We start from the raw sequence: 16,459 nt of genomic DNA, 5'->3' as shown, positions 1-16,459 counted from the left end.
AAAACTACCAGGGAAGCCTGCACAGACACTAGGTTAGTTACCAATCAGTCATTAGAAAATCAACCAGGAAGCAGATTAAAAAAATTAGAGGAAAAAAAAAATAAGAGGAAATCACACTACTGACATCCTCCTTATCTGGAAGTCTCTGAAAAGAATATTTCTCCTTGAATTCAACCCTTAGATTTCACTCTTCATATGAAAAATTCTGCAGTCAACCAGCAAAGATCTAAAACAAGGAATCCCTTAAAAGAATCATTCACTGTAGACATCCATAGAAAAACTGTACCTCATAACCAGTTACATTCAATTAAAATTATTCATAAAATCCAGAATATGATCATGACCTTTGATGGGTGGTATAGTAATAAAATCCGTTAGCTATGAAGATGCAGTAATATAGGAAACGCCAGTTAATTTGCAATGATTTTCCATATGCTGAAAGCCAAAGCTCCAGATTTTGGAAAACCAAAGGTGAAAAGGATTATTGAGTTTGTAAGTAAATTTCCTCTTCCAAATGAAAACCTCCCTTCTCTAAGCATATTAAACATATATGTAATAAAACGATTAGAACAAAAAATTGGGGCTTAAAAGGCTGAATGAAGTATGCAGGATGATGGTGATGATGAAGAAAGCATGTTTTCTTTTCTGAAAGTGAGGTGACAGGGAAGCTTCATACAAGGTGCAACCTTACCTTACAACTGAGCTTCTATAAATAAAAATCAGTGAGAACACTGTTTTCAGCAGACCGAATCTAAGAATATGTGCCCTGACCACCATGAATAAGCTAAAATGGTTCTAAGACTTATGATTAATAAGTTTCTCAACTCAGAAGAGAAACAAGAAATTAAATATGTATAAACATGCCATCCTGATGATCAAGTTGAATAATAAATCTCTGATACAGCTTCAATAAATTATGGGATTAAACCATGTACTTGGGATTTCCAACTGTTCTAGTCCAATGTGAAAATTCTACCCACAGGAAGAATTTTACACTGAATTGAAGCAGTTGAAAATTCCTATAGAGAATGATGGAAAAGGAAAAGGAAAATGATTTGTTGTATATGTTTCTCAGCAAGATAGTTGGGGGGTGGGGGGGAGTATAACCATCAGAGCAAAAGCAAGCCTCTTCTTTGTTTCCTATGTAACAGGAAACTAACACAGTTGCTCAATGGATGTGTTGCTAAAGTGATATTGCCCCAATGAGTAGTTAAACATGGCAAAGAACTAACCTAGTTTACATTTTAAGAAAAAATAAGCATAAAGAGACACAGTCAAAGATCCAATTTGGAGCTGCATGTCTGCCAGTATTCAAGGGGCAGAAGGTGAATGGAATGGCTTCAGCTAGTTATTTCCTCAGGGCACTTTAGTCTTCCTGGATGACAATCAGGTAGGTTATAGATTTTCATTACACGTTCCTAGATGGTTGATATGGAGTACACAAGAGATGTATAGAGAGACTAGATGTGTAGGGCCAACAAATACTACTAAATTCTGAGTGAAGTATAATGGGAATATTGAAAAACATGTTATTGTTGGAGCAAATGTTAGACGAAAAGATTGAGACTAAAGAAAATAAGGTCTCAGTGAGCTCTCAGAGACCGAGGAAGAGGCTTAGACAAAAGGGACCAAGGAGGAAAAGAATCAGGAACGTCTTCTCAACAAATGGAGGGGTGAAAGTCAAACAGTACTCATTCCTTTCAAGGCCCAGGCAGAAATAAAAGAGAGGGATGAGAACAATTCCAGTGTGCATGGATAACTTTGGGAAAAACACCTAGATGGCCATTCTGTGTTAAACTGGGAATCTTCCTGGTGGGAACAGATCCGGGAGTTGTTAAAATGTTCCAGCAAATATCAACCATCAGGTCTTGATGGCATTAAGGTTCAAACATAGTCTTTGTCAGGTATTTGCTTTCTCTGTGTTCCTGGGTATCTTCCCTTCATCTTCTTTTTCGTGTTGATCCTGGAGACTATTGGAGAGCTCTCTCTCCTCACAGGCTCCTTCTAACCTCCACTGGTAATTCACCTTCAGTGGCGGTTCTTAGTGAAAGAAGGACTTAATTCTCTCCATCAGAGGGAGATGGTCATAAGGATGAGTGTGTGTTCTTTCACATGATCAGTAATGTCCGGTGACTCAAAGCAAGGAAATAGCAAGGGGCAGGTATAAATTAGGGCTTCCCTGGTGGCTCAATGGTAAAGAATCCGCCTACCAATGCAGGAGACATGGGTTCAATCCCTGAGTCAGGAAGATCGTCTGGAGGAGGCAATGACAACCCACTCCAGTATTCTTGCCTGGAAAGTCCCATGGACAGAGGAGCCCGGCAGGCTGCAGTTCATGGGGTCACAAAAGGAATCAGACATGACTTAGTGACTAAATTACAACAAAAACATATAAATTAGGCTAGAGGAAAATTTACCAATGTCTCTTAGATTTTGTTTAGGGGCTGACAGCATGACTGGCAGTGAATAGGTCCTTATCTGGATCTGGATAATAGGTATTATCCATGTTAATACTTCCTCTACTGCAGCAGGTACAATCTACATTTCCCTAACCCTTGCTAGTAATTCCTGTACCAAAGCTAGCTGCTTCTGCAGAGCTGATATCACCTTTTCCTTGACAGGTGAGGTAAACATGTGGAAAACTTCAAAAGTATTGGAAAATATGACCAGTGTCGAAAAATAAAGGACTTGTTTATTGTTGAGAAGAGTGTCCTGAGAAATGGCTGAATGACTGTTTCCAAGTCTATAAACAGTTTTCTCAAGATTGTGAGCAGTATTTCTGATCTTTACTGAGTTTAGAAGAATAAACAGTCAAATACAGTAGGGGTTGTTTGGCATACAAATATAAAATAAAATCCAATAATGTGAGTCAGAATGGTTCAGTTATGAAGTTGACTTCTTTCAAATTCTTTTAAAGTAAGAAAGCTTCAGAAAATATGAGGTGATTTAAGTTTATCTTTTGGGGAGAGAAAGGGGGTTTGGACAAGAAAATCTTAAAGTTTATTTTGGTCTATTCATTCTCCCCTGTTTTCCCATTAACTTCATAATGTCTATTCAATATGAAAGAGGTTAGTAAAGTATAAAAATCCATTTATAAGGAAAAATGAATTAAAACTGCTACTAACCAGAGAATACACTTATACATGGTACACTAAACAGACACATTTAGTAAAAACTGCAGCCATTAATGAAAATAACCAAAGATATATGTAAGGAGATGTAAATACGAATAAAAGTCACAGAGAGGGAAATACTAGAAAATAGCAGAGAAATGCCGAGGTTCTTCTTTGCTAACCTCAAATCTATAAGAGTGCTAATTATAAACATTACGCCTACAACATTAAAAAAAATCAGCAATATCAAGATGAGCCACATTAATTACAACAAAAGAGGAGCCTTAAAGCTGATCAGTGCGTGGAATCTCACTCTAAGACCCTTTAAAATAATTAGATTCTCCTGTTCCTGGAATCCTAAGAGGGAACACTAATCTTAGAAGGACAGGATTGTAATAATATTAGTGATTATTATCAGTAACTATATTAATCATAAAGCAGTATATTCTCTCTCTTGTTCATCTCCTCTCATGAACAGTAGTATGAAGAGAGTCCTATACTACGATGCCTGTGGATTCTCAGGCGGCTCAGCAGTAAAGAATCCGCCTGCCAAACAGGAGACATGGGTTCAATCCCTGAGTCGGGAGGACAACCTGGAGAAGGAAATGGTGACTCCAGTACTCTTGCCTGGGAAATCCCACTGACAGAGGAACCTGGTGGGCTACAGTCCATGGAATTCCAAAAGAGTCAGACATGACTAAACAACAACACTATGATCTGGAGACAGGAACAAACTCATAACAAGTGGAAGGAGTGGATGAATATCCTAAGAGGCACCAAAATGCATGTAAAATATCATAGGAGAGTTTTAAGTTTTTACAGGGGTAAGATAATAAACATAATGGTAACTAACAAATCCCCATCTCTATGTCTTATAATCATGCTGAAAGCTTGAAGCAACTAATAAAGATGCATGCACTAAAATGAGCATCTTCAACCAATCAAGAAGTTTGACAGCTGTGTAAGTACATATGGGGTCCTTTTCAGAGAACCACAGATAGAAATGAAGATGATGCTAATAGATCATTCTTCATTCATTATAATATCTGAAAATGCTAAACCTTAGGAGGAAGCTTTGACTATTTGAGTATCAGTGGAAATTGTCAGATTGTGGAATATGAAAGACTCAAGCACTGATGATAACAATTTGACTCCATCAAAGATTCCTAGAATAAATTCAATGGAAGGAATATTAAATGAATGCATAATGTGTGCAAAAGGGGCATCTACCAGTATTACCTTCAAGCACCTTTAAGTTAATGTTTCTATACAATACAAGCAAGAAATCTATTACTTCTAGAATAAGCAGACCTCTGAAAGGATTACAGGCATAATGCCTCTCAAAAGTCTAGTGCTGGGTGTATTCAGTCCAACTGGACTGATCCAGTGGGTCTGAGAACAAATGTACCAAGTACTGAAAACTGACAGGCAGTAACTGCTTGCCAAAGACCAGATACACTCTTGCAAACAAAATAAGTTACCTCTAGAGGGAAAATCTTGAAACAGCAACATTCAGCATTTTATTGAAAACAACCTAGACTAGAAGACCCAGAGGTTATGAGCCAGAAGAGTAAGGTCTGTTTCAAACTCTAAAATTCTTGATTCTCACCATGTACTTTGTCCTGGACAAGATGGCTCACATCTATTGTTATCTATCTCTTTGAAATAAAGACATTCAAACTTAAAGGTATATGACACAAAACATCCTGAAAATTCAAAATGCCTTAAGTATATTCCATCTAGTTTTCTTTTGTGGGCATGCCATAGACAATGGTGGGTCAAAGGGAATATTGTCAATTTGAAGGTTAGATAGCTAATACTCCAATAAGCAAACAAGTGGTTTCAAAGACATCTACTGAAAACTTTTGGTACATCTGCCAAATACCAAAATAGTCATCCCAGGCAAACCTTCCACACTTACTATTTCTGTCAGTCTAAAAGGGATCAAAGGTGCAATTAGAGATAAATATATATACACCATCAAACACAGGTCACAGAAGAAGCAGAATGGCTGGACATAAAACATGACTTTCTAAAATCAGTGTTCCTCTTATCAATAACATATATGTAAGCATTAGGGATACGTTTTAGTTCAATGAATTAAAAAAAATGCTCCCTATTACAGCTGTGTTTAAATAGAGCAATGAGGCAGCAGCTTAATACGTACATCCATAAATACATATATGTTCACACACACTAAGCAAAAACGTCCTTCATATTTATCTTTCCCCTTTAATCTTCATATCATTACACTGAAAAGCTGCAGTCTGCTGCCTCAAATAGACTTTGATTCATCATCTTCCCAAAGGTGTAAATCAGAGATCTTGCCTCTTGTTATATGTACGTCCTTGAAAACTCAGTTTCAAAAATCCAAAGCAGCTGGTGTTATGTACTGGAGCATATATTTGTCTAAAAGGTGACCAGTTCAGACCACCTTTACCACAGGAATATCTGCTCATTCTGTCAAAACACACACATGGAAACCTGGCTACCGGGATTCTGCTGAAAGTCACAACCTAGTGATCATACATGAAGATGGGGTCCCCAACCTCAGGGCCATGAACTGGTATCTCCTGTCAGATCAGTGGCAGCATTAGATTAAAGCGCACAATAAATGCAACGTGCTTGAATCATCCCCAAACTATCCCCCTCCACCCTCAGTTCATGGAAAAATTGTCTTCTATGAAATCAGTCCCTAGTGCCAAAAAGGTTGGGGACCACTGAATGAAGACACTCAACTTGTCAGAGGAAGACATATACCCGACAGCCAGTCCACAGTCCTTGCTCAGTATCAGCCCTCACTCCCTAGAAGCTCTTCATTCTTTTATGTCCAATGGTTGCAATTTGTGGCAAAGTATGTGTTCACGGGGTATGATTTTTACAGCATCATCTTGAGTATGAGCAATAAACAAGGCAATAAGTCAAGCCGAAGAAAAGGAGATCAACAATATTAAACGAGATGTAACTCAGAAGGAAAAATCATTAAGCGGATTTCATCACAGAGCTCTGCCACAGGGTGCAGATGTAGGAGCCCATCACCCTCTCTTTTGCACAGAAGGAAAAAAAAAATCCTGGAAGTTAGAAGCAATGACATTGCATGTGGTGAGTGATTCATTTGAGGGCTCTAAATTCTCTTGATCTTTGCTTCTGAAGCTTGAGGGTTGAAACCCAAGAGCAGGTGGAATCTATAAAGCCTGCTGATTGCCATTCCTTAGAGTGTTTGGTAAAATAGGCTATTTTTAACATTCAGCAAGATGGGCGGTGAGTCTTCCTAAAACAGTAAAATTTACCATTAACCTTTTCCTAGCTGCTGGAAGCCACCTGGCAGTAAGTGCTACCCCTCTCATGTCCTAGGACAAGCCCTGATGCATTCCTTACCCAGGACTGTGATTGTGGTGTAACTTTCCTGCGGGGGGTCAGTGTAGAGCTGGCAGAAGTATCTTCCTTCATCAGAAATGGAGACATTTGTCAGCGACACTTTCAGTTCACTGCTCGAAAAATTCAGCAGCTGGAACCTGCTGTCCTTCAGAGCTGGGAAACAAAACACAGTTAGTGATCGTGAGAAAGACGACCGTCTATTTGCCTTCCGGAGGGGAGGATAAAGCCAGGGGACTAGAAAGCCAGCTACAGAGTAGACACACGGATTAAGTCGTTCTGCACCTGGTGGTTACTGCTTTGCCCTTCTTGAGTTCCTATTTAGAGCTTCTGCATTAACTGCATGTAGACAAACGTCCCTGCTGGAAAAGGAAACTCACACATGTGGGTGTGTGTTTCTGTACACACACACACTCTTGCACACACACCTCTTGCTGTCAGTTTTGAGCACTTATTCATAAGTTGTTTCGAATCGTCTATCAGAGATAGGCAGAATGAAAACAGGAAGAAAGGGCAGGCCAGGAGGCCCCTTTGGGCACTGAAATTTCAGGGAGTAGAATCCAAGGGCTTTTAAATTGTCTCTAAAAATCTGAGGCCTTAAAAGAAACAGAGGTCCTAATGTTATGAGAGAAAATTTTAAAAAAATCATTAGTAATTTCAAAAGCAAAATGAAAATCACTAAAAAAAAAAAAACAAAAACTTTATAGCAAAATAATCCAATTTAACTGGGATGCATCTTTGCGTTTGATGTGATTTGAGGCGGAGCTGCCAACCGTCTGTGACCTGGGGCCCAGGGGCCCCTGAGTCCTGACCCTGTTTTCTATGTATATTCAGCTTCACGGTATGAAACCGATTAGGCATAAAGTAGGAATTCAGAGACATCACAAAAATAACATATGTGGGCTTTTTATTGATTTCTAATATCCACTTAAAATCCTTTTATTAATTTGGCAAAGGTTAGATCAGTATATACTAATGACAAAAATTCATTCTCAGAATGAGAAGCTGGCTTCTCTCCCCTTACTCTCCTTTATCCCCTTAATGTTCCTTAGGTTTGCCGACTCTTTCCACAGGTCATGAATGTTCTGAGGCATCTGGCAAAACGAAGAAAAGCAGGTAGGAAGCGACATGTCCGAACCCGCTTTGCAGGCACCAATGCTCTCAAACAGCAATCTTTCCAAAGACCTGACTCTCGCTCTTGCCAAGCCCTGGCACCCATATGAGCCACTGCTATAGTATACAATTAAGTTTCGATTATTGGCTTTTGTGATCTTACATTTGGAAGGATTTCAGCACATGGGCACCTCCATCTTCCACAGGCTAAGATGACAGGAGATTTGGTTTTGTCTTTATGGGCACAGATTGCCTTGAAAACTTCAATCTTCAAACCAAACAGATTACCTTTGAGAATGCTATATTTTCCTTGCTTAACCCTATTTGAGTTGTTTGTGTCGGTTAAGTATTTGGGACTCAATTGCAATTCACCTTGAATTACTACAATCAATTCCTATTGCAAAGGAAGACTGCCTTACTTTTAAAAAAGACCATTCAAGGTTTCTATTAAGTAGGAAGATTATGATTGCATGTCTCTTCTTCCCTCTGAAGAATTGATTAAACTTTAAGCATCTAACATTAAATTAAAAAAAAAAAAAAAGGCCTTGGCAATCTCTTTATCAAGACAACATGTAGGAAAAAAAATTGTCATCTAATGCTATAGAGATGGAAACTTACGCCGGAAGTCCCTGAAATAAATGGTCTGTCTGTTGGGATTCAGTAGTTGAATAACAGAGTCGTCACTCTTATTGACTTGGCAGCTGATGGTTGCAACTTCTCCTTCAATCACTGTCACGTCTTTCGTAAACAAATTCTGTCCATCACCTTTAAAAAAAGGAGAAAAAAATTTCCATCAATTAAAACTTAGTTAATAGGATCAATTAAAATTAGAAACGAGAAGCAAATTAGAAAATAGACACAATGGGAATCCCCTGGTGGTCCAGTGGTTAGGATTTCATGCTTTCACTGTCAATGGCTCGGGTTCAATCCCTGGTCAGGGAACCAAGATCCTGCAAGCCGCGTGACCAGAAAAGACAATAGACATAAGCAGCAACATTTGCCAAGGCTTGCACACCTTTCTCCATAGTCCACAAAACGAGTCTATTAAGCTGAGATAGATCTAGGGGCAGAATATGAAGCCTGGAATCAACATGCTCCCACAAGTTATGATGCCCATGTTCCAGCCTCTGATCCAGTGTCTTTACTTGTGGTGTGTATGCTGGAGAGGTAAGGAAGGGTCAGAGTACTGGCTGTCATGAGGAACGGCAGCTCTCACAAATGGAGTAAGGGAAATACACACATATCAGCCTTCCTTATCTGAGAGTTGGGCATCTGTAAATCAACCAAGCAGACAGAAAATACTAAAAAAAAAAAAAATTCCAGAAAGTTCTCCAAAGCAAAACTTGACTTTGCACATGCCAGCAACTATTTATATAGTACTTACATTGTATTTACCACTATTTACATAACATTTACATTGCATTGGGTATTGTAAGTCACCAAGAGATGAGTTAAATTACACATTTCAAAGGACTTGAGCATCCTGAGATTTTGGTGTCTATGGGGAACCTGGAACCAATCCCCGTGGATACCAAGGAATGACTGTACTCAACCTCCGCACACATCCTTTAGCTATTTGGTCACCTCACAGAAAATTCAAGGGGCCACTTAGTAGAAACAGGAGGGAGGGCTCAGTAAACAATCTCGCCTTGTTAGTGGATGTCAAGATTCTCCGAACATAGGTAGCTCTGTTATTTATTGTGTAGGGGTGGGGAACTGACTATGACTCTTTAGAATCTCAATAAAATCCTAGGAAGGCTTACAGTTCAGTTTGTTACCCTGTTCTTCATGACTCACCCAAAGGCCCAGGCAATCCTGAACCAGCCCCTTTCTATAGACCACCCTCTTCCAGCCAGTTAGAAACTCCCTTTGTTGCTGTTGTTTAGTGGCTAAGTCGTGTGCGGCTCTTTGCAATCCCATGGTCTCTAGCCTGCAAGGATCCTCTGCCATGGAATTTTCTAGACAACAGTACTGGAGGGGGTTGCCATTTCCTACTCCAGGAGATCTCCCCAACTCAGGGATCAAACCCATGTCTTTTGTGTAACCTGCATTGACAGGTGGATTCTTTACCACCTGGGAAACCCCAGAAAATTTCCAAAAGTCTAGGCTTTCAGTCCACTGATACCTGGATTATCTCTAAATCTGCTCTAGTTTGTTGCTTCTAAGACAAGTGAAGCAACCTGGGCTCCTCAGAAATGTCCTAAATGATCCACAGCACAGGTAGGAGGAGGGGAGACTTCAAAAACAAAAGATGAAATAATGTTGAATGTCCAATTCTGCGCCAGGCATAGCAGGGGATACAGAAGTACATGACATTGTCCTAGCCTGCAAGAAGCTGCAATGTTGGTGAAAACTGATCTCTAATCCCACTTACAGAACAAAAGGTAGAGTACAGGCAGTAGGTATGATGGCCAATCAGGAAGGGGACGGGAGAGATTGCTTTTCGGCTGTAAGATCTTAGGTAAACTATTTCAAGTCCCTGAGACAGTGTCTCATCTGCAAAATGGGGACAGTAATGAAAAGCTATGTCACAGGGCTGCTAGGAGGATTAAGAAAGATAATAAATGTAAAGCATTTAGCCCTGTGTCTGGCTTCTCATAAAACTGAATAAACGGGAGCTGTTATCATCACCGCCATCACTTCTCTAGATGTCAGATCCAAACTAAGCAACTATACGTGTTGGGAGTAGTGTGAATACAAGAATGAAAGCTCATGATCCCTGCACTCAAGGAGCTCTCTAGGTAATTACATATCAACTCAGGGCAGCTTATTCACTCTCTAAAAAAAACTTTGTCACATTAAGAAACAAAGGTCAAAGATAAATACTATTCTAAAAAAAAAAGTGAGATCGCATAAATAGAGGTGCAATTAGAGTAAATGGAGGATTTCCACCTGCTATCATATTTCTGCTGAAGGATCCATTTTTGGCAGGACACAGTGGGGAAGTATGAGAAGGGGTGTCTCTGATGGCTTTAAGCCAAATCCAACTAGAAATAGACCAGCCTCTGGGAGAGGATTAGAAAAGAGGAAACTAGAGGGATAAGGGGAAAAAAAAATTATTAGAGCCACAGATAAACAAAAATTCCTGATGCTTGAGGAGCAAACCAAAATGAAACCCAACCCTGAGGCCTCTGATCCAGGGAATTAGCCTGGGTGTGAGAATGAGGCCCACAGGGCGTGTCGCGAGTAAAAAGGTAAATTTTCCCCAGCTTGATCCAGCAGGGAAAGCTTAGTGGGCTGAAGAGTGTGAGAGAATAACAACAAAGAGGAAGAGTGATCAGAGGAAAAGGAGAGACGTTTATTTTTTCCTCGGTGGATTACTGTGACAAACACAGAATTCAGAACCCAGCCGGAGGGAGCGGCTTATTCCCAGATTTGAGAACAGAACAAGGGACAGGGAATTCCTGCCAATCAAGCGTGCTTTTCATGGTGGTTTTGCTGGCCCTTGAGAAGGTCTGTACAGAAAGGACAATACCCAATTTCCTCCGGTAACCCAATCTAGTACAAAAATTAAGGAAACATTAAACTGCATGATTCCAGTGCTATACTGTGTCAAGTCATGGGACTTGCCTTGAGGAGATCAGAATATCAAACTGGTCCACTGGATTGTGGAGATTTCTTCTACCTCAAGGAAATTTATTAGCAACAAATAAGAATCTTCAGCTTATAAAAAGAACACATGGAAAGGCTATCCAGCAAAAGGCCTTAATCCCTTTGGCCTTATAGATCCTGACTACATCATGCAGAGGTCTTTTCCAGGTGGCTCAGTGGTAAAGAATCCAACTGCCAATGCAGGAGATGCCTTCAATCCCTGGGTTGGGAAGATCCCCTGGAGTAGGAAATGGCCCACTCCAGTATTCTTGACTGGAAAATTCCATGGACAGAGGAGTCTGGTGAGCTACAGTCCATAGGGTTGCAAAGAGTCAGACATGACTGAGCACACACACACACACCATCACAGGTACTAGGACTGCAGGCGACTGCAGTTCAATTATGCTCGAATGGGATGGTTTCTGTGGAAATAACTATCCACTCTAATTTTGGTCTTTATTCAGAATCCTAGTATATTTGGTCTGTATTCATATTAAGGTTATGAAACATTTGCAAAGGAGATGGGAGCAGAGGAGTTGACTGTGATTTTGTATTTTAAGCAAGGTAAGTATTCCAACAGAACCAGAGGAGTTTTCGTTTCTTTGTTCATTTCTTAAAAAGTCTCAACATTCTTATTTATTACTTACAATTAAGTAATATAAGATCAGATCCCTTTAATGTGTCATTACTGAATAAATCATTCAGGTAAAATTTTTGCCATCTGCAAATGTTTGCTTTTGCTGTGCTCTGGCACATAACATGCTCTGCAAATCCATGGCGGTACCATCATCATTACTGTATTTTTTTATGAAACTGCTAAGGCCAACCTAACATCCATTGTCTCAGAAAATGACAGTTACTAGCTATGTTAACATGGTTACAATACTAATGCTAAAAAATTATAAGTGCTGAAGGATATCAAAGTGCCTTGATGGATGGTTGTGGCCCAAGGGTATCAGTCTGTAAAAATCACCAATAAATTATACGGGTCAGTTGGACAGTAGTTAAATTAAACAGAGCTCCACATCTGGAGCATCAGAAGATGGCTGCAATGGAATAATAATGACCTATTTATTGGAGGCAAAGGGAGTGAATGACAGTGATGAAAATACGATATGTATGTCAGTGCTCTTAACCGCCTGAAGCCTTTATGTAAAAATAATTTCTGCTCACATCCTCAAGTATTTCTTCCAAACAGAAGGGTGCACTGTGACTTGATAGATTTCCCCTTGACATAGATATCATGACAATTAGGTTGTTACAAAACACAATGTGATGTGTAGCAGAAGGATACAAACAGCCAACTCTAGTGCCTTTCTTAAATAATCCATTTTAAAAAACCATACTGATTTTCTAAAACTCAATTAGCAGATATACTGTCAAGGTAGAAATAACACCTGTTCTGGGCAAAAGAAATCAAGGAGGCTTCAAGCAGGTACGATATAACCGTAGCCATTAAATAAGGCTGTTAGCAGCAAGGTAATTTATTTTAAGGGTGGAACAATGTCTGACACGTACAGACATTTTTGACTGCTAATTGGTATATGTGGGTGAGGTTTAAGAGACAGAACCAAACTAGATTTTAATTTATACCCTATAACATGCCTATTTGCCCCACAAATTCTAAAAACAAAACTTCAGCATTAGAGAGGCCCATTCACTCACAAGCAAGTCTCCCATAGTATTCTAGAAGTTGCCAAGATATTCATGACAAGAAAGAAAAAGCATCTTATCTAAAGCAGAAAAAAAAGATAAAATTTATTCTGATGATCACTAAAGACCATTTCAGCTGAAGCGGTTAGGGCCGGAGTGGAAGCAGTGGACTCATAAATCCCCCATTAATTCAATCATCAATTGACTTAACTCCTGGATTCCTTCCTGAAACCTCATTTAGTTACAAACACTATGTAAATGGCATCACAGAGAACACTGGCCTGGGTTGGAATCTATTGGACCAATAAGAGAACTGCCTGAACTGGGGGATGACGCAAATCTTCAAACAAGGAGCTGAAAGGAGAAAAGGCGTTCTCAGGCACAGGGACGTGGGGGAAGGAAACATGAGTTGATCTGATGCTAGGTGCTTTCTTAGTGGCTTTGAATGTTTTTCCTTCTCAAACTCCTGGAGTTTTCGATATCCCCACTTTAAGGACCTGAGACACGGAGAAGCTGAAATAAGCTGTCTAATGTAATTAAGCTAAGTGGCCAAGCTGGTGTTAGAATCCAGTTCTGTCAGTTTCTCCAGCCCATACAGCTTGTACTTTTCAACCAGCCAACCTCAGGGTCTGTTGCCAAGGTTCTACTGGCTCTGCCTTGGAAAATTTACTTGTTTTTAAAGAGGGTGATTTCCTTATGAGCAACTTCTGATTTTTTTTTAATTTCCATAATTTATCCAGAACACAATTACACACTTCAAGATGAGAGAGAATCTGTCCTGAATGTAAAACATCTTGTTTACTACCGCTTCCTTCTTTCAGCACTCGGCACACTTTGCCCCTGGAGAATGCTTTTATTACCACTGCATGGCCGGCATTTGCCAGCACCGAGAGCTCTGGCCTCCGCCGCCTGGCTGTTAATAAATAAAGCACTTCATTTACACCGGGGGAGTCTCTCCAGTCAAGTCTATAATAAAAGGGCAAGTCACAGTTAGAACAGGATTCAGCTTATACTATGGCAGCTATGTAAACTCTTAGTGACTTCAAGGAGCACCAATGACTCTTCACTGGGAACAGTTTGCCCAGAGAAAGAGCAAATAAAGTGCCTTGACCTATTCCTTTAGTAGCAAAATCATATTAGGGAAACCTTTTTTTTTTACCCTCTGCTCTATGGAAGACTGAACCTAACATTAAATCAACACAGTCAGTTTGTCTGAATAGACAAAAGTGAAACCAACAGTATAGGCTGTCCAAAAAAAAAACCCAAACAAACAAAAAAACCATCTTGCTAATGATCATGGTAGTTACTAATTTAAAAAAGCCACCAGAGTTCTTGAAATTTCACACCAATTCAAGGTTCAGGATTATCAATTCTTTCCCTTTAAGAGGTATCTGAGTTCAGATTCTCTGGAGTCAAAAAAACTTGCATGATTTTGAAGCCCTTCTTTCCTGTTGTATGTCAGCTCTGTGTCTTAAAACTTCAAATGTTTTCTCCCCCATTCTCATTTTTGTTGGATCCCATTTTTACAACCATGTCAGTGACATACTCAACTTGAAAGAAAAATGCCTTACCCCAACCCAAATACAACCATCACCGCTAAAGGCACTGCAATTCCTGCTAACTTTTCTGACAGCTTGCACTCAAACTGAGTACATTTCAGGAAGAGAAAAAAAAAAGAGGAGATTCTGTCGAAATCCAGAGGGAAAAATCTTTCTAACTGCTTATGTTCCCCCAAGTCAACGTAAACACAGTGTTCACTATAAATCATTAACAAAGCCATTAAGATTTGATTTCTATCTAAGCAATTATTGTCAGCATATTTTGTACATTTCCTTTAAAAGACTCAACCCTATCTTTCATTTCATTAAACTGTTCCTTGCATTTACAGAGTTTTATATCAAATCAGAAACCTATTTGAATTAATAAGAATTACAGTAAAAGTAATTTGAAAATAAATTATATGAAGTTCAAGCCATGAAAGCTTTTGATGAAAGAATTTAGTCCCCTTTAAATATAACAGTAACATTTTCGGTCACCCAGCATGCAAATAAAAGGCAGTAAACCAGTGTCGAAAAAGATGGGACCATCAACCATGGATTAAGGTTAAGGGTGTGCACACTTCAACATAAATACAACTCTTTATTTCATAGAGAGGCACTACTTCAACCTTTGTGAATACTTGAATATTTATTTAAAATCAAAAGCATTCAATCTGTCTGCTGTTTACAAAGCTACTCTTAACCTTTTTGATCCTCACCCATGTTTTGCCATCCCAAACAGTAAAGTAGAATCTGTTGATTGTCTGCTCCAAGGACTGTCTACTCAATGGTCAAAATAATTATGAATGCGAACCATACAGTTCATAAATTTAGAGTTAAAATAAACTAAACCAATTCAATAAATAACTGAGTGGGCAATAGTATATGACATGGAACAAAACATTTCCTTTATGTCATCTTCTTTCTCATAGAACCCTTGTGGAACCAAACCAACACAACTAAAAGGAACCTGCAGATCAATTCTCTCATTTACAGATGAAGACAGTGAGATCAGGGAGGAGACATGTAAGATCATGCAGCAAGTGTGAGGCCATACTTCCTAATGCCTCGTCAAGGTATTTCTATTCTTGGCTCTAACATTTATTGATTTGTTTCTAATGACAAAAGTAATACATGTTCAAGGCTTGTTTATATATTTATTAAAGGCTTGTTTCAAGTGTAGTATTTGTAACACTTTATCCTATGGCATGGAGATAGTCAGGATCTCCTAAGAATCTCATGTAATGTAGTAACTGTTGTATCACTAGAGCTTATGGAGGGGGGGCAAAAATGTTGAATTTAATCTAATCTCCTCTTATAATCAGTAAAAGGTGAGGCAAATTTTTGAACAGCAAGTTAAAGAGTAATCTTCCTTCAGTGCTGGTTTTTTCTTCAATTAAAATTGTTGATTTCCCCTGAATACAAAACAAAAAATATCATCTGACACAACATTAAGCTATTCATGAATATTCTGTATACACATTCTTGTTTAGTTGACTAATGGTAAATTAACGCTCTCTATTTTAGCTTAAACACATACTATAGGTATGTTTGATTAGCATTGAATTCCAAAAGCTGATTACTATGCATGCTTTGATTATGTAATTACATAATAGAGTATAATGGCTCCTTTGGAGTCATTATGATCTATATGGCAAATATGTTTCAGCTTTGCTATAGTTTAAATACACGTTGAGATGACAGCTCATAACAAGGCTCCACTTTTCAGTCTTATCAGCTAAATGGGCACTTCCTCATTCATCCCAACATCTCCTTGACACCAATTAAAGCCTATTGTGTCAAGCTGCACACACTTCTGAGAAATTCCCTTTGTTTTCTTGGCATTCAAGAAAGGACATTAATTTTAAAAGCTGTATGATGCAAAAGCCCTGTGTTTTTTTTTTTCCCCAAAAAAGAGGCTGAAATTCCATCCTTCATCCACCCATTGAAAAGTCTGCAAGGAATCACATCGAGTTCATTAATCACTGTTCAGATAACCACAAGGGGGTTAAAGATGGAATTTCACCTTTAACTCCAAAATGCACATGAAGGAGGGACAGCTGAGAATATTGAAGC

General features: G+C 39.0%; 1 protein-coding gene across 4 annotated transcripts in view; it reads right to left on the bottom strand.

The window, feature by feature from the left end:
* Positions 1–16,459, bottom strand: part of CADM1 (cell adhesion molecule 1) — a 346,053-nt gene that overhangs the window by 59,654 nt on the left and 269,940 nt on the right. For all 4 annotated transcript variants that reach the window (XM_065944567.1, XM_065944568.1, XM_065944569.1 and 1 more), the window contains exons 2-3: positions 8,220–8,366; positions 6,492–6,644 (exon numbers count right to left, since the gene is read on the bottom strand). In XM_065944567.1, the coding sequence (XP_065800639.1) occupies positions 6,492–6,644; positions 8,220–8,366 (300 nt within the window). The remainder of the gene's footprint in view (positions 1–6,491; positions 6,645–8,219; positions 8,367–16,459) is intronic.

Source organism: Muntiacus reevesi, chromosome 9 (genome assembly GCF_963930625.1).
Source record: "Muntiacus reevesi chromosome 9, mMunRee1.1, whole genome shotgun sequence".
Lineage (NCBI taxonomy): Eukaryota > Metazoa > Chordata > Mammalia > Artiodactyla > Cervidae > Muntiacus > Muntiacus reevesi.
This window is presented reverse-complemented; position numbering and strand designations above follow the sequence as displayed.